This window comes from Seriola aureovittata, chromosome 3, assembly GCF_021018895.1.
Source record: "Seriola aureovittata isolate HTS-2021-v1 ecotype China chromosome 3, ASM2101889v1, whole genome shotgun sequence".
NCBI classification, from domain to species: Eukaryota; Metazoa; Chordata; class Actinopteri; order Carangiformes; family Carangidae; genus Seriola; species Seriola aureovittata.
The window spans coordinates 22769594-22796838 of record NC_079366.1 but is presented as its reverse complement, the minus strand read 5'-3'; the positions used below and the strand labels follow the sequence as shown (position 1 = coordinate 22796838).

The following is a 27245-nucleotide window of genomic DNA, read 5'->3' as shown; positions in this document are numbered from 1 at the left end:
TGAATGCTGATATTGTTTGGAGCCATTTTTGGTAAATTAAGTGGGATTGAGGAGCTCGACAACAGTGCAGTGTTTGTTTTCTAATTATCAGGTGTTCAGAGAAATATTCCAGAAAATATATTCTCATCTTCAACCAACTCAGCTGTTCTGAAAATACTAATTATTATTAATTTGATATCTAGTGTTTAATTACATTTGTGTAGAATCTAAGTAAAAAACAAAAGAAAGCGAATGCAGCAGAATGTGGCGGACTTAAATGTCGGCACTATATGTTCTGGAATAACAGAGTGAATATTGTAACATTAACTGAGGATGTTTTTAAACGCTCAGTTTTTCATGCATCAGCCTTCTTACCATGAGAACCAGGGTTCTAGAAGCCAAAAGTAAAAACACCCTTGAATCAAGGTAAGTGGGTTTTTCCAAAGTTCAACTTTGATTGTTTCACATCAGGTAATGAAGAATTTGTTATGGAGAAATACTTTGAAACCACATTTCCAGGGGCTGTACAGATACAATACAGTACATGTGTGATTACAGACTCTTAACCATAGCTGGCACAGAAAGGGGAATGTGGGTGTATCGTCACCTGCTGCCATGAACGACGTCTCTCTGGCCAGCAGCCAATGCTGGGCGGTAGTGATCATCTCTGGAAAGTCCTTTCTGGTGGCGGCCAGCTCTTCTATCTGGTTCTTCACGGTGGCTAGTACCTGAGCAAGAAGTATAGAAAAGAACCTGAGGACTACATTCACGTCTGCAGTATTTACACTAATGTAATTAAAGCTAAACTAATGAGAACAACCTTGAAATCTAAGTGCTGCAGCCTGATTGTCTGATTGTCTTAATCACGGATCTCTTGTTCAGTTACACATGAAAAAACAGAGAGGAGAGAAAGCCGTCTTCACTTGATCTTACTACTGAGCGCTTAGATTTCAAACACTTCTTTGTATTCCTATTTTCAATCTCACTTCTGAAAAGCAAGCTGCATGTTTCAACATCTTTCAGTGATGCTGTAAAACCCAGATCTTTTGCTCTCTTTTTCTTCTTTTTGTTTACTTGATCATACACAAGCCTCAGGGGAAGGCAAATAAATGAAAGGCACACTCCTGCCCACACACGCATACACACAAGGTGTTTTTCTTACCTGGTACAGGGAGCGAACAGTCGGCTGAAAGACCAAGTTGGTGTTAAGGAGGAAAGAGCGCAGGAGAGGCTGAGGGTAGGCCGCCAGCTGAGCCAGGATGCCCGTCAACAACAGGTTGACATAAAGTGAGTTAGAGAGCATGTTCTCCAGTCGAGACAGCAGCACACTGACAAATGGACCTGCAGACAGAGTAATTATAAACAATCTTTTAATTGTGCTTTCCAAATGCAAGGTTCAACTTTCCCTTAACTTACCTGTAAAAGGCACTGATGGGATTCTACTTGTACTTCCGCTACGAAACTTGGTCCCGAACGGTGATTGCAGTTTCTCTGGCTCTGGTGTTTCAGCGGAGAAGGCGGTGAAATCTATCTCCTCCTCTTCACCCTCCTCCACCACAGGTGCGACAGGCTTCTTCAGTTCTGCATCAGCTTTAACCGGTTTTCCATCTGCTTGTGTGTCCAACGTACGAATGAGCTCCTCATACTGAGCTAAAAGGTCGTCACCCAACTCAGGAGCAGCAGTCGTGTTTTGGAGGTTTGAATTACAATCTGTTTGGACTTTTGCTTTTGTGTCCACGCTATTATTGCCGTTATCCGCCATCACAGCAGATGGAAGTGTTATACTTAGTCCATTTTTTAAGGGGGGAACTTCTGCTGAGCCTGCTTGGGCTTCTTCTGATTCTGACCTGTTGGGTTTGTGCTTACCGCGCTCGGCATCACGAGTGTCTTTCTTGGCGACAAGATCATACACCATGACATCATCCTGGAACTCATTTTCCTCAATGTATGAGCCTTTAACCAGCATGATGGCTGTTTTTCTCATCTCCTGGATGTGCTGTGGGGGCTCAGCAGGAGGCAGGTGAGGAGGTTTACTCTCCACTAGAATCTCTGCAGTCTGCACCGGGCACGCATCATAACTATCATCCCACTCCAGCTCCAGCTGGTTGACAGAGGGCGGCTGTGTGTTCGGCTGTGTGTTCGGCTGTGTGTTCGGCGGCGGGCACGGTCGTGGGCGTGGCGCCAGCGGCTGGGGAACTCTCTTGAGTACTATCTGGGTTTGTCGACTCTTGAGCCCGGCCTCCTCAAGGACGCCGGGCTGGTATTTCTCAGGAGGGGGTTCCTCGCCGTCATATGGGGCTGACCAAACCCGGCAGGCCTGCATGCAGCTCCTGATGCTGAGGTGGGCATCACCGAGGTAATGAAGGTAACTGACGTCAAGGTAGATTTCTGACCCAATGGTGCAGGAGTTATCATCAGCCTCTTCTGGGAAGCTCTCTTTTTCCCCTGGGAAAAACAGATAAGAAATGTTGATAAAAGCTGGCGTGCAGCGCCTGATTGCCGCGCTCACACAGAGCAGAACTAATGAGTTTGACATGTAACTACGGGGGGCAAAGTGATGTAATACAGCAACACAGCAGGAGATCTCTATCTGATAAAATACACATCATCATTCCTGTTATATGTTTACGTCCCAGTTATATGCAAATCAACACCTTGCAGAGCGCTATGCTCAAAACCATATATTTCAACAGATTTTGGAAATGTCATAGAATAGATAAGAAATTACACTTTTTATTATAATTATTTTGTTTAGCTCTTATAACTGCCACACTGAATGACTCTTATGCTGTTAGTGCTGTTTGTTTTGACTGCACACCACTATTACTGAGCTTCTAACATTCACTCACTGAAATAGTATTATGAATAGGAAAATCTGCTGAATGAATTCACCTTTCAGCTGATTTGAAAGCAGCAAAAACATCCATAAAAGCTGATTACAAATATGGCTGAAAATCATTCATTAATTTTGACTAATCTATAACACATGGAGAACAAAAAATTTGAAAAGTATTCAGGCTTCTCAAAGGGCATTACTGAAACTTCCAGGCTCCAGCTGGGGAGCCTTTGAATGTGGATAATAATTATCTGTACCATTCACTCCTAGAAGGATAATTCTTGTTTATTACATCTTGACTTATGTCTTAGAGACATTTCTGTCTGTAAAAATATCATCAAACTCAATTCAATAATTGCAGCAAAAACAGCAGCATCGCAATAAAGTCAGAAAGCTAGGGAAAGCTGTAATAACTCACTCAAAATCTTCCTGTAATGTCCTATCCCTCTTACCTGTGGTGTCGGTGTTATTGGCAGTCTCTGCACCCTTAGAAAAGAGGATGGAGTCTAGCTGTCGGAGGGGCGGGGGGCTGTGATCAGGGGAGCAGCAGGACGGTGTTAATGCCAGGATCTTGGCCGCTGACACCGAGTAGCAGTCCCTCTCCCTCACCACACGTCTCTGACTCAACATCATGTGATTACAGGGGATCAGGTACCTGGGGAGGCAGATAGGAATGAATCCTGTTAGGAAAACCAACAGGTGGTCGTAGGAGGGAGAGGAGGCAGGGGGTAGTGAGCAGAAAGATGGTAAAAAAAAGTCTGCATGGTGGGAGGTAGTGGGTGAAATCTCATCATATCATAAAACAATTAGGTGTACCAAGCTTTATAGCTGGGATAAGGTGTGTGAGCCACTCACCTCAGTATGAGCTGCAGCATCACATCTTCACAGTATAAGCCAATGAGAGTGCGGAAGAGTGCCAGCGACACAGTGCCCAGCTGGAGTGTTGAACGGAAAGATGAAACATATTACAACAAGTAAAGATGACACAGGAAGCTGTTTCAAGTGGCTTTTTACATACTAGTGCGGAAATTATTGTCAAGCAAAAGTAACAGCAAAAGCTCTGCTGCTTTTGATATTTTAAATTACTGCAGACTAAAAATAATATACTGTATACAGAATGCTGGCTGGACAAAAAATAAATGGGAATATATCATTCTTTATAGACTAAATGATTAATTAATTGAAAAGTAATGAAAAGAAATGATCAGTTGTAGTCACATTTTATACAAGTGAGATTGTTTCCTCCGTGTTACAGTCACTTATGCTATGCTTAGCCCAGGAAAGGCTGACAGGAACATAAACATGCTAGTTTGAACTTATATATTCTTCTGCATTTCCCTAAGTTGCCAGGAGTCGACTGCACACCACCTCTAAAAACTAACACACAAAGCTGGAAAAAGAACAGCAAATAACATGTTTAAATGTGACAGCAAAGAGGAGATTAACAAGACTACAAGTCTACAGTCACGCTAGCGTCTCTGTGGGGCTGTACTAGCCAAATGCTAATGTCAGTATGCTAATATGCTGATGTTTACCAGGTAAAATGTGCATTTCGCAGGCCAACATTAGCTTATCAGACCCAAACACTAAAATAGCCTACAGCTGGTGGGAATGTTATTAGTTTGAAGGTATTTGATTAGCACGCTCACATGTGCTACGTAGCAGTAAACATAAACAAGAGCTGATAGGAATGTGTTTTTTAGCTAGAGGAAAAGTCAGAAGAAAACAAAGTCATTAAGACTCATCCTCTTGGGGCCATGAAGGTTGCTGAAATAGTTCAGTCTGAATCAAACTAGTGAACCAACAGAGCAACTGACAGACACCATCCACAGAATTTTTCCCTAGAGAAAGTCAAGAGCATTCAATATTGAGCATTTTTGGGGGAAAATACACAGGTTAAAATGATAGGATATTCTTTATATAATAAAAGGCACGCCGCCTCTAAAAACTGACATCTCAAAAGATGAAGCTGGAAAACAAGAGCACGACAACCCAAGAAGAGGTAACTAAACATCAAAGGTGAATTCAAACAGAAAAAATAAAAAAGCTGAAATGTGGAATATTTACATGTTAACTCAGTGGCATGATGTCATAAATGTGAAAAGCAAACATGTTTATTATTTTTCACTGTGTTGGAGGCGTGTCAGCGCTGCACTGGAGGGAACTCCCTGAGCCACAGCAATGTAAAGAGCACATTATTTATTCATGTTAATGGCTCAGTTCTACCAAAATATTTGAACAAGACGTCCCCATGTATTGGACTGTTTTAAAATGCTGATATCAGTTGAGTTTTGCTAACAGAGTAAGTCACTGCAACTGAGCATCACCATAGCAACGATCTCCCAGCTTTGTAATGACATTTAAGTTTCACCACGAGTCCCAGAGTCTCTGGGGTAATTTTAAAGTCTAAGAAACCTGTTCTGAAGTTATCAAACATGAGTCATGCTGTAGTTGAGTGCAATGTGTGTGTGCGTTCTTAAGAGAAAGCATAAGTCTTTTGTCCTGTAATGTTACCTGAAAGGGGGTGTTGATGCGGCTGACCAGAGTGTCTAAGATGTGGACACTCTCGTGGCGGTGGAGGAGGATGAAGGAGAGGAACGTCTGCAGCAGGGCCGGCTCAGAAACACTTCTCAGGAAGAGGTCAAGGTATGCTGTGGTGGTCATCACCTCCTCTAGGGTCAGCTACACAGAGATCAGGAACCATTAGTGAGCTGTGAGTGTGAGTGTTTGTGTGTGTGGGGTCATCTTCCAGAACAAATAAAACCATCATGCCACAGAAAAATCTACCAACATGTCTACAGTATATCTCCAGATGTTGACATGTTTGACTTCACTGTTTAACATTCTGTATTAACCTGTACTGTCAAATTCTTCAGCTCTGCACTGATAACAGCAAATGGAAAAATTAAAAAGTACTTTTTTAGGAATTAAACTATTGAGTACAACTTCAAGCTTTAGAAAGAATTTATTTCTCATTGGGCAGTTCGGTGATTTTAATGTTGCATGTTCTGATTAGTGTTTCTAGATGAATAGTTGGACATTTTGCCCTAGAGTTAGATTAGAAGATTGCTACCATTCCCATGTCTGTAGGTTGAATATGAAGCTACAAACAGGAGGTGACTATCTCAGCTAAGCACAAACACTGCGAATAGAGGGAAACTGTGAGATTGGCTAACTACTGTAGCACGTATGAAGTTCACCGATGTTATATCCAATTTGTTTAACTAGGCTTATTTTTTTTAAGAATGTCAAACTATTCCTTTTTTATTCCAATCAGAGCCCATATCCAGAGTGTGTATTTTTACTCTGAACATACTGCATATTTGTCCAAATGAGGCATTACATGGAGGTGACGAGGAAAACGAAGAAGAGTGCCAACCTTGTGAAGAGCTGGTGCTAGGACAGGCACGAGGAATCCGTTGTAGATGTAACTAACCAGCTGGTCTCTGATATCAGGGTGGGCCACCTGGGAACAGTCAGTATTAAGGCACATGTCAGTCAGGAATGCTGTCAAGCAGAAGGCTGCACCTATTAACCTTGTGTGAATACATTTCTCATGTGGCAGGGGCTCAGGTGTGCAGCGTTGTCACACATGCTCACCTGAATAACTGCGTTGCAGAATTCCAGTGAATTGAGAAACTGGACGAGGGACGGCAACTGGAGCCAGTCCTCTCTGTGGAGGCAGTGCCACTCCTCATTGGGAACCTCCAGCTTGGTGGGGAGAGATGAGTACAGGCCGCTCAGCCCTGTGGCCAGCACCTGAGGTGAGAGAGGTGTCGGTATTAAATAGTGAGTATTGAATAGTAAATAAGCTCCTATTCCTATTGCACATTGTATATATTTGTTTTATTTTATTTTATTTTTATTTAAATATTTCATTGAAAAAAAGTCTATTTATATTTGAGACACCTGACTTGCAGTACTCGCTTTTGTTTTATCTTTCTTTATATTTTTTCTTCTTATGTTCTATATTTATTGTTATGCACCAAAATACCAAAGCAAATTCCTCATATGTGAAAACACACTTGGCAAAAACCTGATTCTGAATGTGGGATTATTATTGTCTATTAGTCAGTTTCAACTATTGGTCTATCAGTACACAGCCAGTCAAATAGTAGTGATGACCTGTTTCTTTTTTCTGGCTGTAGACTGTTAGTTTTAATTATCTGTTTTATTGATTAGCCAGTAATTGCAGAGCCTATTCTATCTATCCACTATGTCACAGTTTGTCAAAGAAGATCTCTTTCATTTCCATTTATCTATAGTACCATTCATTGGTTCATCTCCACAATAAAGCTACACTATTGTAGAAAAAGCAGACTGTGCTGCAAACAATAAATATCATCTGATACATGTCGTCTAATGAAGAATAATCTGAGGTAAAGTGATTATAGAGAGAATATTATGGGCTTCATTACAGATTAATGAGGCAGTTTGTCATAAATGAAACATGCGCAGGTTCTCTGCTGTCAGTTTTACCTTTAGCTTCACATGACAGATTTATAACAGTGTTTTACTACTCACTACAGAGAAACATACTACTGTAAATCATTTCTTCTTCTCCATGTTGTGATAATGTGATACTGATGTCAGCACGGCACTGCAGCAGCCTGCTCCTCCTCACACAGTAAGGCAGCATACGTAAGGATTTATGCCTCCGAAAGGTCAGCTCCAAGAACGTTATAAATATTTGAGCAGCAAAGTGTTTTACTGCCTATAACACTCCTGCAATATTAACCATAATATGGTAATAAGGTCACTAATTAATGCATTAATGTCAGCACACTCTCCACATTACAAATGGCCAGTATGATTTCTGTCTTTCCTTGGTGAAGCAGGTCATCAAGCAACAGTAGAGCCTATATCACCTGAGTCTAATTAAGCGGTAAAATGAGCGCATCATTAGTGTTGCATTGATGTATACATCCTCTATAGGATTATCCTTGTTGCCTGCCAGTGGAACCAATTAAATATAGACTCTTGTTATTCAACTGGCAGTGCATCAAAAGCCACTTTTCATTGCGCCGTCTACAGCTGCGGGTAAATGGCATTATTTACATGGGATTAACTCACAACTGTGCTATAATCTTATGAATGCCAGACATTTGTAACATTCATTGCCAGAGATGTTTTAACCTTGTTTTGAGTGGGTCCATGAATTCATCTGCATATTTTGGCCTGACTATGACACCCAGGGTCAAGGAATAATAGTGGTGCCACTGACTGACGAGGATGGAATAATTCCTTTTACAAAAAAGGGTTAGTTTTATATTTTAAAAAAAGAGGGACTGAGTCTGGGGAGATACTAAAAACCACCTAAGAGCAAATGAGAGATGAGAGCAAGAGAAAGACAGAAGGGAAAGTAATTCATCATTCGGGACTGACCGGGCAGAAGTAGGTGTTCTCTGCGACATGTTTGGCCACTCGCTCGTTCTCAGCAGACAACGACATAATGAGCAGCAGAGCATCTCTGGCCTGCTGGCCCACTGTGCCCTCCCTGTGTATGAATGGGATGAGGAGGGAGAAGATGAGGAAGTTGGTGGCTCCCTGATCCTCGCTGGTGTGGAAAAACAGCTCCAGAATTGAAGGGTCCTTTGCCAGAACGCAGCACAGCTGGTTGAGCAGCAGCACCAGCTCAGCTTCAACAGCGGGCGCTGCCGTGCCCGAGCAGGACGACAGCAGCATCATGAGCGGCCTCAGGATGGGTTTGTGATGCAGCAGCGGCTGGTGCGCCTGCCCCACCAGCATCTCGTACATCTTCAGCTGCTCCAGCTTCATGTCGTCTGTGAACTCCCTGCGGAGGCTCCACACAAAGAGTCGTTCCATCACGTTCTCCATCACCACAAACTCCAGGATGGGGCCCATAGCGCCGGCCTGACCGCTCTCCTCCTCCATCAGCAGGAACAGCATGTGTTCCACGTAGTTCTGCACTGCACTCGCCTCATCTCCGGGGATGGGGCCAAAACGAGGGCCACCGCTAGAGCCAGTGCTGAGGTTGATGACACTCAGGGAGGGAAGGGTGGAACTGCTACGCAGAGGATCATGCTTTTCAAGGATCTTCACCACCTACAGTAGACACAAGTACAACTTAAACTGAACACATTATAACCATGTATTATTTGATTTTCATGCAAGAGCAGTTATCAGGCTTTGGCTAAATCACAAGTACATCCAAATAGAAAGAGACAAAGCAATACGTTGTAGAATTAGACTGTGTTAGGAGAAAAGGATCATTTTGGTGGAAGGTTTTAACTAAAAGGCTCAATACTTGGCTGATAAAGCTGTTGTCACTTGTGTACTTTGTCAACAGGTTAGTACATTTTTCGGGGTGGATTGTTGTATAAAGGTTGGGGTTATGTGCTAAACTTAACATGCTTCAACACATCAGACGCTGTAATCAGGAGATAAAAGTCGTTTTTTCAGTCTATATTACTGCACATGAATGCAACATCTGATCTGACTTTTTTCACAGTCTGTACTTTTTACTGTATTTCTTTTTGAAAAGAAGAAATAAAAAATAAAAAATCATATTACAAAAATCTGTTCACAGGGGGTCAAATGTTTACGAGTAGGTCATGCACACAAAACCCTCTATATGAGAAACACTGCTGCACACTCTTGATAGCACACTGCTGACTGATGGTTAGCACGAGCAGCGATAGCCATCTCTTTAGAGACGCATTCATTATCAAATAATAAAAAAGGGAATCTTGAGTATTACCGCTCACATTACATATGTGCCGCACTATCAATATTTAATTTATGTTACAAGTCACTATTTTCTTTGTATACAAGTTTATCTCATTTGTAAAGATGGTGTTTGTCTACCATGTTAATTAAAACTGATATATTATAAGTAAAATCATTTCCTTGTTCCTGCTAGGTTAACTATCAACAAAGATGAGGTGTAAATAAACCAACAGCACAGTACAGATAAACTCAGTTTGGTGGCACACAGTGAAACAGTCCTTTGTGTATCCAGTCCCTCCCTTGTGTGTCCACTGCATGGAAACCAGAGTCACAATAATGAAGCTAGTGTCCCCAGCCTGCTGCTGCTGCCATGACAATAACTCGCTGTGCACAAGAGAACTGGGCATGGCTGATGGAAACAAGAGAACAGAGCTTGTAATCCCTGCCTGAGCCCAATGGGGCCTGACCCAGAGGCCTGAGCCTCAGGGATCCGTCCAGTTTAGAATCTCTAGCTATGACTGAAGTGACAGGCAGGGGCCAAGTCTGAGGATCAGTCAAGGATTTTACTTACTGGACATATGGATTGTGGTCTTGGGTTGCCTATTGGCATAATACTGACACTGTCAAGGTCAGCTGCACACAAGGATAAGGCTTATTAAACCGTGATGCATATAGAGTATGCATATTATTTCCAAAGCAGCTGCTAGTGAGCGTGACTGTTTACTTTAGTTCAGTATAGCTCTGACAGTGCTGACAGGTCGGTCGATAGTCTGCATCATTAATCAGAATATGGGTCATATAGGAAATGTCAGTGGGCTTTAGCTTTGAAAATGTGACCACGCACTGGGCTCAGGCTGGATAAACATCAAAAGGTCCAGGCCTTTGATTTTTCAGTCCCAGAACAGGCTCTACAAAATGCACCCGGGTGAATAATGTGAGTTGACACAACATGAGGGCAGTAGGGTGAGCTATAGGAGGAAGTCCACACCACGCTTGTGCAGTGCTGACGTAATACACTTCAGTAACTTTATATTGGATTGTTTCATATCTAATTATCATGGGCCACTAACAGCAGGATGAGACTGAAGTCTGTCTGAAGAAAGTGAAAGAGCAAAAAACTTCTTTTCCACTTAACCTCTATGATTTTATTTTAGTTGACAGATGCTGAAAGATGAAATGTTACTGTAATCAGCAAAACACAACTTCACTTTGGAGACGGGACAAGGCTAATTTCACTAAAACGCCTTTAACTATTTTGTCTGGCGGCTCCATCTACTCTTTGGACTGATGTCTGAGAGCTAAAGCTGAGTTGTTCTTAAATGTCCACTGGATGGGAGAGTTTCAACATAAACAGTACACGTCACTACACAGAGCCACATTCACAAAACTGACTGATTTATTGGGAGTCACGTGGCATTAGCCATGAATGGAATGAGTCTGCCCACACTACACTGCCTATAGCTGAAGATTTTTGGCAGTCACAGCAACGGACAGATCACTTTGCATGTCAAAACAAACACCATGAGTGCTGAGAGGCCTGGAGAGCGCCAGATAAGACACAGCAAATGAACATAAACCTAATCTTTCAACTCTGAAACAGGCAGAGCGTCTCACAAAGGGAAAAGGCCGATATTACTTACAACATGTTACTCGGATTTCAAGGTTTTTCCGAACTGAAACCAAAGTCAAGGGGACTCTTATCAGGCTACAGATTAACTAAGCATGGAAATAAGACTCTGCAGGAATGGAACTGTGCTTTCAGTTTGCCTCAAGAAAAAAAAAGAGAAAAAAAAGCTTTAATCTGGAACAGGGAGTTCTCATTTTTTCAGTTCACAGTAAGAACCTGGGACTATTCAGCCTTGTGGTTTATTTTTTTTACAACAACTTCTGTCCCAATACATCAACTACCTTGTGAAAAGTCTTGAAATTACATCTATTCCATCACCGTCGTAGAAAAATCCAGAATCTATTAGATGAAAATATTCAAGATGTCTCCTACTTCATGAAAAAGTTGCTAATCAGTGTTTTTGCACTGGGGCCTTCAAATTTCAACATTGCACTTTTGTAACTTATCGGACCGTGAGTCGTCCTACATGCAGTAGTGATGTCACAAATGCTTGTACACTTACACGTTAAACGGATTTAAAGTGAGAACAGAGAAAGTTTCCCTCTTCAGAAGATGGATGTGAAAACAGCCCTCTAATGTCAAACTCTGCACAGTGAAGAACAACACATTTTTTATTGAGAGGGGGGCATTAAGAATAGTTTAACAAGGGCTTATAGTGAATTCTGTGCATGTGCATTAAACCTTCCAACCAAATAACACAGCTAATCCCGACAAGCCTGTCCAGTGTAGAGAACCTAATAAAAACACAGTGGAATTCTGCTTAATTTAGCTGTGAATAGCACAGAGCCTGCTCACTGACAAGAGGGTCAGACCCCACACTGGCAGCCACTAATGCTGACATAAACGCTGCTGACAGTTCCCGACACACGTTTCTATCCCCTCGATGTCTGGCCAGTGTCACTCTTACTGTACGTCAGTGAGGAGAACGTTTGTTCATCTCAGTGTGGGAGGAGTAGGACAAGCAGGCTGCCAGGTCCCACAGGGGTCAACAGGGACACATGCTGCTGCAAAAAGCCAAAAGTCTAAGACGGTCGGCTTCACGCTGCCAAGATTCCACTGGCCATGACCGCGCCGCAGTTCGCTGGGACTTTCTACTGTCAGGATTTGCAGTCGAATGTGAACAACCTTGCATTCACTGCTTTTACCGATTAATGTTGGATGCAACCTGGATGTGTTTAAAGCCTGTTGTTCCCAAACTGTGGGTCTGAACTCCCTGTAGCGATTGCAAGAGAAATAAAGGAGTAACTTGATGATTAACTGGATAGAAAAGAAAAAAAACTGAGATACAAACTTATCTTATTTTTTGGGGATTTTTCTATAATCATTCTCTTGTCAAATACTGGATAGTTATAGTTTATCGGTCATGTAAAAGTTACTCAAATTAAAAAAATCCAGAGTGTGAAAACCTCTTATCAAACTGCTGACACTCATATGCAACCGGGGGGTAAAAGAAGACACTCCTTTGATTTAAGGGGACACAGGGTAAAAGGGTGGGAACCACTATTTTAAGTTTAGACAAAAGATTTTCAGAATTCTAATATTTCAAAGAAATAGTTCAACATACATTTGGGAAATATGCTTATGACTTATTGACTATTGACAGAAAACTGATTCTAAATTTAGTATCTGTGCATTCTGTGCAAGTACAGAGCTGGAGCAAGGAAGCAATTAGCTTAGCCTTCACTCCAAAGTTAAAAATATTCCTATAAACACCTCTAAAGCTCACTAATTAACATGTTGTATCTCGTGTGTTTAATGTGCATCAAAAAATAAATGTAAAAATGACAATTTGTGGTTTTACTTGGAGTTATGTGCTGTAACTCTTCCCGAAGTGTTGCTGTCATTGTAAGGTTGTTAATCGACCAGTGGAAACGCTTCATATAAGCACCAAGAAGACAGATTAAAAGTTGTTCATCAAGAAAAAGTTCGAGCACATATTTTCCTCTACAACCGCATATTTTTTTTGAAGCGGTATTGATCTTCAAATCTAACTCTTGACGAAAAAAGCGAATGAGCATCTTTCCGGAAACTATTTCTGTAAGATGTGGGAGCCTTGATTTAGTGCTGGGGTTTACCTGAGCCCAGTGGTTCTTGAAAACAATCATGCAGGTCTCTGGATCCACCCCTTTCAAGACCAGAGACTGCCCGTCTCGGTTTCCATTGGCAACCATGGAGGCCATCACGGTGACCGGATCATACGTGACTTAAACCATGTCATAGGCAGGAGAAGGAGGGCGTTCCTGACTGCTTGTTGTGTGCAACCATAACCAGAGGAGGAGGAATAATCACAGAGGACCTGAGGAGCAAGAAAAAAAAATATTATCATACACACAACCAAAAAAAGTTGCTTCATCAAATAGCAGCACAGATGCAATGTTATGACTGGTGATTGCAGTGCATTACTCCCCCTCTCTGCCTCTGCATGGCCAGACAGCAGCTATGACAGGCATGCAGGAAAGAGAACAATAACAGGCAAAGTCAGATGACTCAGTCGAGGGGAGAAAGAGACACATCTTGCTTGACTTTGGCTCAGAGAGTTGCCTGCTGCACTCTGGACTTCGGACAGAGCTGTCAAATTACTTTTGGAATACCTCAGACACCCACAGAAGATTCCTGCGGGCCCCCTGCCATCACGCTCATTACAGACACTTTTTTTTGACATCAGAAGGCAAACAGCAACTGGGTGTGAACTTCCCTGGCTAAATGGGGTAAAAAAAAGAAGAAAAAAAAAGAAAAAAGAAAAAGATTGCTAGTTTTTTATGTCAGAAATTATTTTGGTTTGTGCTGGTTTCATTTCTGGATGAAACACATTACATTTACAAAGTCTACAGTGCTCACATTGCTTGTTTTGATGAAAAATATGTCTATTATTTTGGATGAAAATAGCCTGTGGGCAGTTTTAGAGATCAGTTCCAACACTCACATTGGCAACATGGAAATCTGGAAGATGCCCACTTTTTCCCCCAGAAAGGAACTAATTTGTTGTTTCCCTTGGAGAGGACACTACTGGAAAGATTGATTCTGTTAAAACAAGACAAGCTTTCTTTGACAGCACTGGGAAGGGAAGGAGTGTACTGCTTTTTAAACAGATAATATGAGATGACGTGGAACTCAAAAAATAGCATCTAGCATAATCCAGTTCTCTGCTTTAGCATGTTTCCAGGTACACGGCTACACTTCATGAGGAAGGATGTTAGGATGTGACTTATCTCACCATGTTTCCTCTGTTTATACAGTGACTATTTGTGACAAATATCACTACAGTTTAAAAGAATGTCCCATCTGAAAACAACATGTCAAGTTCAAGAGATCCTACACATAACCCTAAATAATCTTCAACATTTAACAAGAATAACAGTGTGTGCTGGCAGCTCTGTTGTACTGTACTAAACACAGCAGTCCTTCAAACTACATAAAACAAAATTTAAATAAAACAGATACTCTTTTGTATAGATTATTTTCTAACTATTCTAAGACTCTAAAGCCATGCAGCTCTGACTTTACACACTTTGAGCTAAATGCTAACTATGTTGATGTTTAGCAGGTATAATGTTTTTACCAATTTCACCATCTTATTTGAACATGTTAGTATTGTTAGCATGCTAACATTTGCTTATTAGCGCTAAACGCAAAGTAGCCTACATCTGAGGCCGATGGGAATGGCATAGTTTAGCAGATATTTGAACATAAAGCAAAGTAGTCAGGTCAATTCAATTTATGCATTCGCCTCAAGGGTCTTAACAATCTGTGTACAACAGTGTATAACACCCTTTTATGCACTTCAATTGGATAGATAAAGGATTCACTTAAGTCCGGACGCTTAATTCTCTGGAGAAAATGACTCTCTATTAAATGTCATAGCAATCCATCCTGTAGTTGTTGAGATATTTCAGTTGGGACCAAAGCCACAGCAGAGCCGTCTCTAAAGCCATGGCCGCTAGCACGGCTAAAAACAAACTTCCCAGCAACCCAATATGTAGTTAAACAATGACATGACATTGACTTAGTCTGTCAGTGTAACTCCAACACAACGTCAAGACAAACTTAAACACTCACACTATAGAATACAGGACGATATGGTCTCTGTCACCACAGGGGATCAACTGTAAAACACGCAGCAGCTGCACGCCACAACACCAAATTAAAAGCTAACTCCTGCCCCTAAACTGCTTGCCAACCAATCACAGCTGTCCCCCTTCTTTTGAATTCACTTTGCCCCAGTACCACAGAAACATCCCCAGTTTAGGCATAACAAGGCACACAGTCAAACTTTCACCATCTGCTTTCAGTTAGAGGAGAGTACCGGCTGGTTGGATTCTTGAGAAGGAATGTAAAAGCAGCGTGGAGAGTGTGTCAGGCCGTGTGTGTGTGTTTGTATGTGTGTGTGTCTGTTGGGTTTCTTACCTTCGCTGAACCATCTTTTACAGGGACGGGTTGCTAAGCAGACGAAGACCTCATTCTTCTCCTGTTGTCACAAAACACAAAAAAGGAGATATGAAGATATGTCAGGAGTGGAGCAGGAAGTGAGTGTCTGTGTGAGAGGCGAGGCATGGTGGGAAGTGACTGGACATGAGTAAGCTGCTCCGAACACCACTTGGATGGAGATCGAAAGCAGGAGGGAGCGAGGGAGGGAGGAGAGAGCACTAGGGGGAGGGAATGAAAAAGAAAAACAGGGTTAGAGAAAGTCTACAGAAAAGGAGGTTACAAGAAAAAAATGACAGCAACACCGTTCACATGCATAAAAAGTAAAGACTATACCGTATATCGTCAGCTGTGAAAGTTTCTGTAGGAATTCAACATCGATATCACATCCTCATGCCTCCCTCACAGAAGAATAACACTATTGTCCCTTCCAATTAGGGCTGTGATGCCATTGGCGTCCTTCTCAGCTTCGTGAGGCCCATTCCTCACCAACATTACAACTGCCCTCTCCAGCATTAAAACAGAGCGATCGTGGGAATCACGTCACATGACACAGCAGCCTCAAAACTCTCAGAACCTAACTTTTAATTGCACGTACACTGTCATACACTGACCAAATAAACAGCTGTTCAACCTGTTCGCTCTGTTCTGCTGTTGGTGCTTTGCCCGGTAACAATTCAAAGCTGTGGGTTTCTTCATCATGAAAGCACGATGTCGTGTAAACACGGACAGTGAGAGGGAGACAGATGGAGAGAGATGTGTGTGGGTGCGTGTGCTAAAGAGGAGTCATCAAACACTTATTTTGTTTCTCAGGCTGGTTTTGTGCCTTGCTGTGAACTCACACATGCAATCTTTCCTCCATTAGCGCAGCATAGAAGCCATCCATGGAGTCGCACACAGCAAACATTACATTTATTTGGCAAACACTTTTTGCCACTTTTTTTTCATGCATATACAGTAGGACCCTTTTCAGTTTAGTGCCTTGCTCAGGGCAAAACAGCACGTGGACAGCAGGAGTTCAGATCGCGAAGAACCAGCGATGTGATTAACAAACAACCTGCTGCACCAACTGAGATACAGCTGCTCCACAGCTTGACTTAATTTTTCTATTTAAAGTCTGACAGCATTTTAAAAATGGCTGCCGGGCTGGCAAACAAGCATCAGCTGTTGATTGCTGAAGCTGACAGAACGCTTGACATAATTTAATCATTTATAACTAGTGTCATAATGCTCCTGTGTGATCATCATACCTCCTATGTCAGCAGAGAAAAAGCTGATACCAAGAATGGTGCCGCTGTTTCCATCTCCCTTATAAAATGGCTTCAACTAAAAGCTAGTGGCTCAGCTTTTGCAGTAGTTCAGACCAATTTTATTTAAGCAAATATTCGAGTTTTTGAACTCTCAAATATCAAAATATTGGTCTTCATAGTCCATTATTAGATGAGTTTAGGCATTCACTAGTAGGGCAAACAATGACAGACAAATAGTAGCAAAGTAAATTTACATAAGTCATAATTTGGTAACAAATTAGCAGGGAAATTATAGAATTAATATCACCAGCAGAGCCTTTTCTGACCTGGAGATGCAGCAAACCAGGAAATCCTGAACAGGGTTCTTCATTTTAGTGGACAAAGTAACCCGTATTGCTTGATTTGCTGCATTCAAATGTCTTTGGTACTTGCTTTAAGTACTAAAGTAATGGTCCTGGAGCAGCTCGCTGTCTGCTGCTCTTATACTGTAGTTTGGCTGTTCCAGGGTTACTGATTTTGACGTGGTATTTTGTTTTGTTTTTCAGTGGTCTAACAGGTTGCAAGATTAGCCCGATGTAGGCAATGATTAGCCCTCTCAGACAACAACACACTGGCAGCAACTGCTCTCAAATATGCCCCATTCTGTACAGTATATTTACGTCTTCAACAATCAGCCAATCATGGTCAAGACTTGGATTTAAAAACTCAATACACCACAACTGAGACTGAGTACCAGCACCTTATAATACTCTGAACAATCTCATGAGGCTCTAAAACATTTTCCAGCACAACAAAGAAAGACACTTGCTTTTGAAGAATGAAATGTGCTTTTTCAACTAATCTAGCAAAGGCCTATTAATGAAAGTCATGACCCACATTGCGCTCCCATTTACAGCACCTGCTGTCATGTTGTCACCCAGCAGGGGAGCCTACAGTTACCCACAAGACACTGCTCTACTTCCCCAAAATAACCTGACATACAGTAGAGCTAGAGAGCACAGCCAAAATATAGGTTGTAGAAAATACATCTTTTGTGTGTGTGTGTGTGTGTGAATCAGAGTTGGTTCTGAAATAGTTTGTTGTAATGAGATAATGTGAGAATGCGGTTCTGTGTGTTTACATTGTGTTTGTTTACATTTTCAAACTGAAGGCATATACAAGTCTCAATGGATTCTCCTGATTGGGTAATTTCCAATTATCCAATTATGGCAATTTGATAATTATAGATATTTGTTGCCGCCTCATCTCCACAGCCAGAGACACGAGACACACGAGCAGAGAAAACCAGCCTGAGGTTTCCCTCAGTGAAGACACAGTTAGCTGCATTCATAGATAAAGTGTTTGCTATTGCTTTCCTGCATGAGCGGACATTAGACGTCACAGGGTCACGTTCTGGAGAAACACACAATGCCAATGCTAGCGAACATCATTCTCACAATGTTTTCCAGTATTTCTTTCCTCACTGTGTGTTGCTGTTGGGAACTATGACTTTGATTAATTTCTATACCTTCCACCCAAATGTCCCAGACTTACAGAAACTGTTGAGGAAACTATTTACCAGGCTGTGTTTCAGCATCTTTTAAGTGCTGTTGATTGGCCGGGGGGAAGCAGCATCAATACAAATCAAGTCAGGGAGAGAGAAACTTGTTTCCCACGTGCCATGAGAGAAACTACATTACACACTACAACACACACTTTATTTAGCTGAACAATAAGCTTTGATGTAGTTATATTCTTCTGTTCTGCTCCTTTTACATTTTCTTTCATTTATTCATTTATAAATCTTCTTTGATGCTGGGACATGATTAAAAGCAAAGTGCTCAGACCACACCAAGAACTAACTTTATCCAATGCGGTCTAATGCAATAGTCCTGCAATACATGCTCCCATCATGAAGGTTATAATGATCAGTTTTTGTTTAAATTGTTTTAAAGAGGTTTATTTCATGTATTTCATTTCTGACTGTAGGCACAATGATTGCAGATGAATCTTGCGATGCGCTCAGACACGTCATCAGTGATGTTTCCCAGGTGTCAGACACCCAGGTGACTCAGTCAGGAGGACCGATCAAGCCCTAAATTGTGTCTGTGCAGCATTCTGTCACAGGTTCCTGTGTTTGATCCGCAGCCACTGCACTTCTGAAGGCTTTCTTTCTTTGCCCAGTGATTCCAAATTGACTGAGGGCCTTGTAGAGTGACTGCCCAGGAAACCCTCTGCAGCTCGCCTCTAAGGGCCAACACTGTGCCACCCCTATTGCGGCAATCCTCAACCAAGCCCCGGTAGCTGGCAAGCTTCCTCTGGTGCACCTTTTTCGTCTCAAGCATGACCGTAACCTGACTGTCAGCTCGAGCATAACCACCTGTCTAGATGACTCCGACTGCAGCATGATGTCTGGCTCTGGTTGACGGCTCTGCAGATGGTATCAGCCAGTGTCTTCGGGACCTGATGATGAAACCAGCAGTAATGCCCATGTCCCAGGACCCTGGTGTTTCAGTCCTCATCCAACAGAAAGGATTTGATGGGCTTGGCAAGGCATCATAGACTAATGTCAGGTGTTAGGGTTCAGCTTGCCAAAGTCCCCGCTCCCCACCCTCATGGGTGAATGAATACAAATGCTCAACCCAAGAAAGATTAAACCTGCCCATTTTTCTCTCCACCAACTCCTGAGGGAAATATCACGCCCTTTAGCTGCTGAATGCGCCGCTGTGTTCACCAACTGGGTCAGAAGTGCACTGTGGGTATGAAAACATCTGGAAACAACACTGATGAGAGCTGATGAACTAAACCAGAAAGTTATGGGCCAGAAAACCAAAACAATGAGTTAACAGACTCCGAAGAGCTGAGGGGAACTGCAGAGTCTAATGTGAGTTTGTCACTGCAGCAACCCCTTTCAAATACATGTAGTCATAATATTATAATATTAATTACTGCAGCCTCAAATAACAATAAAACAAAGACTCACAGACACTGACACAGCCAAACTAAGTAAACTAAAACTATTGTACCAGTAAATATCAATATTTTGACACAAATATGACTGAAAACTGGAATTTTCCCCTTTCTGTTCAAGCAGTGTTACATAAAGAGCTCTTGTTCCCTCACTCCCAAAGTAAACATGATGACAACATGACGACATGGGCTTAACTTATTGTGTTGCACCTCTGTTTTTATCCAAAGTAGCATCAGAGGAATCAAAAGGGGAAATAAAGGAGCAAACATGGTTTAAATATGACAGAGAAATGCTCTTCTCTTGTCCTTTTTTTTTCTGATCTGGTTTCTGGCATTGTTAGCTTTCTGTCATCCAACAGTTTGTCACACACACGGGTGTTGTCTGGATAAATAGCTCAGAGGCAAGACACACCCTTCACTCAGCATAAAAGATCATCTTTCTTGATAAACAGGAGTTTTAAACCTCAAGTCCACAGGCAAATTTGAACAACTATGAGCATCACAGACACATTTCAGTACAGTTATTTTCTCAAAATTGTATTCTTTCTAAAGCAGGGGGAATTTTGGCTGCTAAACACAAGTTTCATTCAGAGTTTCATTTCTCCTGAACCAGCGTTACAGCCCATTTCCCCTCTGCTGAAGGTGACACTCGCGGGGAAGAAATTTACAGTGGCCAGGTGGCAGCCATGGTAACCAAGAGACAGACAGGCCCATTAAAGTGATAGCAGCTGCTGAAATATTCAGGGCTACAGGTGAAGCCATTGAAAAGCCAGATAGCGCCTTGTCTGACTATTTATAGGCCTCTCTGTCCTCATCCAATCAACAACACAGCAGGATGAAAAAGCCATTCATTTTCTTATCTGTGTCCATTATTCCCTTCAGCCAGCAGACCGTGACCACCGTGTTGGACCATTCATCTTTAGGAGGAACAGACTCAGACTGAACTCGTGCTCACAGCTTATTACAAAGATGAAATGGACATGAGGATATTTTTAATGATTGGACAACCTCTAACTATCTACTTTTTCACTGCTAAATATTTACTACAAAAATTGTAATTGTCAATTTGTCAGTTATTTTCTGGCTTTTCTGAATCAGTGCGATGTCGTTTGGGTTATTTATACTTCTGATCAATGAAAAAGCTGTAGGTGAGCATGAGAGGTTTTTTGAGGAAGTGGATTGATTGGTGGCATTTTAGTAGTAGTGGGTTTTTTTTTTCTGTTTTCCACATTTAACAGCTGCCTGGTTAAACCTGCAATAACTAATAATCAAGTTGTGAACATATAAAGCAGATATGGCAAACTTTTTTAGCAAACAGTGGCCAATTTACACATCCAGGAGAGACCTGAGCGATATGAGAATTTATCTGAAGTTGAGTTTCTGGTGAATGTCAGTCCAATAATCACTTTCTTTTTGGCTCAGTTTTTGGGCTCTACCAACTCCTGAGGGAAGTCTGGTTCTTTAGCTGCTCTGCTATGTTCATCAGCCAGTCGCTAACTTTGTCTGTCTGCCTGCCATTTGGTGCTCCGCGGGTGTGCTCTGTGCACAGCTGCTTGCTGAGCCCAACAGTGATGCCATCAGAACTCTGAGTGAACCAAAACAAAACAGTCCCATGCCATAAAACCAAAACAGTGAGCTCTGTGGTTTCACCACCACAACTGACCTTAGTTGACATCACAACACAACACAAAATATAAAAATATTCATTATTTCCCTGTTTAAAGTGTGTGTGAAGCATTGAGTCTGACATGAAGTAAATCTCTAGAAGCCCCAAACTCCAAATGTTCATAATTATAACCGGTGGAGCCGGTCAAACAAACTACCACAACACTGACTGTTCCAACAACAATTATGTAATACTCCTAACTCTCCAGTATGTATAATAATTTCACAGTAACAGTAAATGATTTCAAAATGTTATGTAAAATTATAATGCATCATAACATACAGTATAGTTTGCCCTATTATTGTATTGATTTGTGTTTTGGATCTACTGAGAGAAGAATAATATGTATGAGGAAAATTATTTTGTAGCTTGATTGGTTGTTGTTAAAATAAGTCTCCAAGAAACATCATTGTATCATACATTAAGTATAATTTTTCCATTTGGAGAATGCCATCAAAAGTCATGGACTGTTTCTACAGGACACAACACACACCGCTCAACAGGTGCTGGATAACGCCTGTAACTAGCTTATGAGATAATACTGCGATTATGTAAGCTGATAGCGTTGCTCCATGCTGCACATGAAGGCTAACAGGGTGTTGGCGAGTGTATTCAGATGGAAACTGGTTTCAGAAATAGGCCGTTCCTGCCATATTGTTCAGTGATCACATGATGAGATTCATTAACATGTCCAAACACAAACAGGTGCTTTGTTTAGCCGGGAGGGCGGAAGAGGAGGAGAAAGTCAAAGAAAAAGCTCAGCAGAGAGACGCACAGCAGCACCATAGACCCCGAGAGGAGAAATATACCTTTCTATACACAGAGTTCTATTTAAAGTAGATAAAGGCCAAACAGAGGACACAAGAGCCCTTACGCCCCATTGTCAAGATCAAAGTCATGCAGCCGTCGTCACATGCAGCTCTCTCAGAGGAGAGTCCAGTCTACAGTGGAGAGATAAGGATTGGTAGAACTTTATACTGCAGGCAGGGACAGATTTTCAGTCCGCAGTCCACCGGCCCACCAAGATTTGTCCCAGTGGTCCCAATGGACAGTCCGAATATTATACATCCCATACTGGTTAGATACTAGATATTTAACAAAAACCCAAAGATTGTCAACCTCATCAAAATGCTACGAGAAAAGAACCTAGAGCAACACCACTGAAAATATTAGAATCATTACGACCCTCCTAAATTTCCTGAAACATCCGCAGTAGCAGCCGCGACCCTCCACCCTGAAACTTTAAACCACAGCTTACTACACGTTTTGCTCTCCTGCTTTCCTCTGAGCTTCACAGGCTAAATTACCTCATTGTATGTACACAATGTGGGCTGGTGACATCACTCCCACTTTCATGTTGGTATGAGGAGACTTCAGCCTATCCCCGCAAACCACAATAGGCTTCTGTCATTGATAAGAATGTGTTTAGTATGTCCTATCTCTGCTCCTGCCACTTCCTCTTAAGCTCATTTGCATCACGTCTCACTTGCTGATAAAAAAAAGGGAGAAAAAAAAAGTCATGTTTGCATGTGGATTGGGAGGGGGAGGATAGAAGATAAAGCATGTCTGTGAAGTTCAGTGATGTTTATCAGAAAGACGAGAGCGAGCTGCAGCACTGCACTTGTGTAATTAGCCAGCTGGATGAAAAGTACGTAGCTAACTAGAGTTTGCTTTTTAAAAAGGGAAAACTAAAATGCCTCTCGGGCTCATCTGTGTCAAATATTTGCTTGGGTGTGGATGAGTGTTGTTTTTTTCCTCTGTTCTGTTTTCACCCTCTTAAGACCAACTTTTCTTTGCATTTAAAACGAGTTCAGTTGAGGAAAGGACCATGTTTATTTTAGCCTTCAAGAGATCTCACACTTCTCCTTTATGTTGAGTTTTTTTTTTTCCTCCTCATCATTTTTAAAAAGGCAACAGAGATGCAAACTCATATACACACCGTTGGTTGGTTGCATTAAACACTGGCCCCTACACCTATATTTTTCTACTTCATGTCAGCTTTCCTACAACAGAGGACAAACCGCAGGCTCCATAAACATAACATTCACACTTTCATTCCAGCTGCTTCAGAAGTGGTTTAACCAGATTTAGTTACAATCTCTTTTCTTCTCTCAACACTTCAAGGGCAGTTCTTCAGGTTGGAATACAGCCAAGATAACAAATTATGCTAAAGACGCTAACAACAATAAACCCCTATAAAAAGTCATTATAGGAATACTTCAACATTTTGGGAAAGTAGAGTAAAATGAGAAGCTTAATGACACTCTCAACAAAAGCTAAATGGTTTTGTTTTCCCCTACATGTGGAGCTACTCTTATAATCCAAAATAGTGGTTAAATTAAAAGGTGATACTTTACTTTGTGCTGAGCCTTTAAGAAACGCTGCCAGTGACTGTTGCCACATAGCTTTCATATTGCCTGTAACTTCTCAGAGTCAGCGCCAGGACACGGGTGGCGAGGGTGGGGCTAATCCCAAACACGGGACAAAGCTGATCTTGCTTGGTGGGAATGGGGGGGGGGGAACATGTTAACATGCACAAACACCTGCTGGTATAGTGACCACAATGCCTCTTTCTGTTCTTCGGACTGACTTAGACAGGAACTGCTCCTAATGCTTTTACTATTTACAATAACGTACATCTGCATGTTGCTCAAGATTTAAAGTCTCCACATTTTCTGAAAAACAACAAATTTAAGACCAAACACTGCTAAAAACCTCTCTGCAACCCAACAGTGTTCAGTGACAGTCTGCTCTACATAGGCAGCAACAAGCAAAGTGAAGCTGATCTCATCCCAACTTGTGACCTCAACCTAAACATCTAATCCCATTAGTATGACCATTATTCACAGTCTAGAGATGCTGTGTGCGAATATCTCTGTTACAGGTCTGTTCGCCAAACGGACTGCGAGTCGCTTCTTAACATCACTAGCATTCACAGAGATGACTGATAAGCCACGCATTCCTCTCATTCCTCAGAAACTGTTCACAAAGTATCAGAAAGTTTTGCCCGTTCTTGCTGCATGTCAGCATTTATCTTCAGCCGACTTATGTTTAAGGTGCCGATATGAGAAGCTGCACAGACAGCTGGGATTTACATCTTTGCAAATGTAGGGAGGGGAACAGATTACGAGGCATTACGAGCCCACGCGGCATATAACCAATTACATACGACAGAGATCACACTGTATAAATTTAGACGGTATTGCCTGAGATTTCTCTATAAAACAGTCTTGAATAAGTTGAGAATAAGTGCAGCTTTGTTTAAAACAACAAAACATCACACATTTACATCCTTTATCGTGGTGTATAGTGAAAATACTGCAGAGGAGCTTTGATAGAGTGACATGCCATCCCCTCAGAGCAGCCCAGCTGTGAACAGCCTGCAGGAGAGAGCAACCGGTTGTGTGCTAATGAGCTTTAAACAGGATCCACATGAAGGGAATTTTTAAAACTAGCTCAGCGACCGCAGCAGCCACATCTGATCATGACATGTTTGTTTGTTGAGTTTGTGGACGTGAGACGCTTGTTTTCATATTAAAGGACAAACAGTTTGACAAAGAGGGAGAGGGAGATAGTTAAGCTTGTCATCACGTGGCCCAAGTATGGCATAGGCCTATCAGTCACGTGATAACACATGGCTGCGTGGTAGGGGAGTGTGAAAGTGACCATGACCAAAACATGATACAGGCCACATGATAACAACTGGCTCATCTCCATAACAACTGAGCAAACTCCATCTGACCGTGAAGGAAGCAAGATCTGGATAATGATGGGCTTCATAGGCTCGTCGCAAGATTTTCTAATAATAAATAAACTTTTCATCATAACCCTGATCCCAAGCATCAACACACACCGAGGAATCATGGCACACTTGTGCTAGGTTCGTTTCAATCAAGTGCATTCCTGTAAGGTCAACAGTTCAAGAGGAAACTGTTACTTAAACTGTTTTTTGTGTTGTGAAGTATTTCAATATTTAAACATGAGAATTAAAAAGTGTAAGCAACCAAACTTTAAGAGTTGAAATGATTATTTCATTAATTGATTACTTTATTGTCAGTAAATGAAGCTATTTTGATAATTGATCGATCTTCTCAGATGTGAGGATTCGGTGCTTTTCTGTGTCTCACATGAAGATTATTCATCAGACAAGGAAACAATTGTGATCAGCACTTTTCACTATTTATGGACTATGATATAATGATTAACTGCTTCATTGAGAAAATAATTAACCGCTAAGACAATAATAAAAAATAATTGTTAGTTGCAGCTCTAAAAAAAAATCAGCAGCATCTGTTAAAAAACTTTTGAAATATCCAGCTAACTTCCAAAAACAGACTCACAAGCTCACAAACAAACAGGGTGGAGAAAATAACCTCCCAGGCAGCCGAGTAATAAATCAGAGGGAGGATGAGGTAACTCTTCTGGCGTTTTCTCTCCAGAGAGAAGCTGAACAAAAACACTGTTACAGTCATTCATCTCTTTTCTCAAAGCAACCAGCCTCTAAAAGCTTAGTTTACATCAGGTGACTGTTCAGAGACACTGATTTAGCAGGTGGACGAGAACACCTGTACAGGAATGACACTCACACAGGATGAGCAGCCATGAAACATTGATGGTGTTTGCTGGTAACCCGACACCACCACCTACATTGTTCTGCCCCCCCCAACAATGGATATGTGAGTTCAAAGCTTGTGAGGACAGAGGCCTGAGAGGTGAATCAGGACAGGTGAGCTGCACCTCAGGGTCCTTCCGTGTGGCTGTGAGATATAACTCTGCCAACACGTGGATACGGTATTTGTGACGCTGTGGGCGCTGCATGTTACTGCAAGATTATGAAACCAGATGCACTTGAGAACATGTTATTAAGCAGAGGTTGCTAAATCGTGAGGTATGATTGGAGACGGGGTGGGTCCACGCTGTCTCTATGGTGAGGACACAACAGTAAAACACAAAGTGTACTCACTGCAGAAAAGTCATTACGCAGTTTAGTTTATGGTTCTTTCACTTCACAAGGATGCAAAACTAGCCCGTAGTGTTACTGGGAATCCCCCAGTAAAACCCAGCAGAGACCAGTGTTTGTCCCCGGGCAGCAGATGGGAGATACCCAACTCCCCCACCCACTCACCCACCCACTCACCCACACACCCACCCGCACTTGTCAATCACAGAGTCCGCAACTGTAAGAAAATATAACAAAACACACGCACACATATGGTCCAACGAAACACCAGAAACGTCGCTGTCATGTTGTAATTTAACAGCTAAGTTAAAGATAGAGTTGGACACAAAGCCAAAGGTTGTGTTTCGAGTTCTTTCTTTCTTTCTTACCGTCGCGCCCGGACGGATCCTCCGGTTGGACGGAGAGAGCGCACAGCGGTTTGAGCGGCGTCGATCAGCAGCAGCAGGTTTTTTTTTTTTTCAAACACACACTCGGTTTGTCTTCTCAGAAATGAAAAAAAAACAACAACAACACCAGGTCACAGCTCCAACAAAATGTCCCTCTTCGGAAACAGTACACTGAGGTGTTATATAATGTAACCACGCTACTTCACCTGGCCCGTAGCGATCACATACAAAGGTGAAACTACACTAATCCTCACTTGAAAGCTCCTCCCCCTGAGCTGCAACAGGCCACATCCAGGGAAGGAGTGTTTTCATGTGTTTCATCTATGACGGACTGTAAGTGGTGTCTGGTGTCCTAGAAAAAGCAGAATTCATCGTAGGGACACTTTGAAGTTGATAGTATTATATTAATTTATGATAGGTTACACATTTGTGTAGGTGTTTGTTGCATTTTACTTTACGTCCCCAAACAAGAGTTATTTG

General features: G+C 41.9%; 1 protein-coding gene across 1 annotated transcript in view; it reads right to left on the bottom strand.

The window, feature by feature from the left end:
* Nucleotides 1-27001, bottom strand: part of fhip1aa (FHF complex subunit HOOK interacting protein 1Aa) — a 30001-nt gene extending 3000 nt beyond the window's left edge. The window contains exons 1-12 of the mRNA XM_056372254.1: nt 26748-27001; nt 15537-15597; nt 13208-13428; nt 8201-8881; nt 6416-6574; nt 6195-6281; nt 5330-5497; nt 3671-3750; nt 3268-3470; nt 1396-2424; nt 1142-1320; nt 587-707 (exon numbers count right to left, since the gene is read on the bottom strand). Of these exons, the coding sequence (XP_056228229.1) occupies nt 587-707; nt 1142-1320; nt 1396-2424; nt 3268-3470; nt 3671-3750; nt 5330-5497; nt 6195-6281; nt 6416-6574; nt 8201-8881; nt 13208-13312 (2812 nt within the window). The 5' untranslated portion in view covers nt 13313-13428; nt 15537-15597; nt 26748-27001. The remainder of the gene's footprint in view (nt 1-586; nt 708-1141; nt 1321-1395; nt 2425-3267; nt 3471-3670; nt 3751-5329; nt 5498-6194; nt 6282-6415; nt 6575-8200; nt 8882-13207; nt 13429-15536; nt 15598-26747) is intronic.
* Nucleotides 27002-27245: the final 244 nt, after the last annotated feature.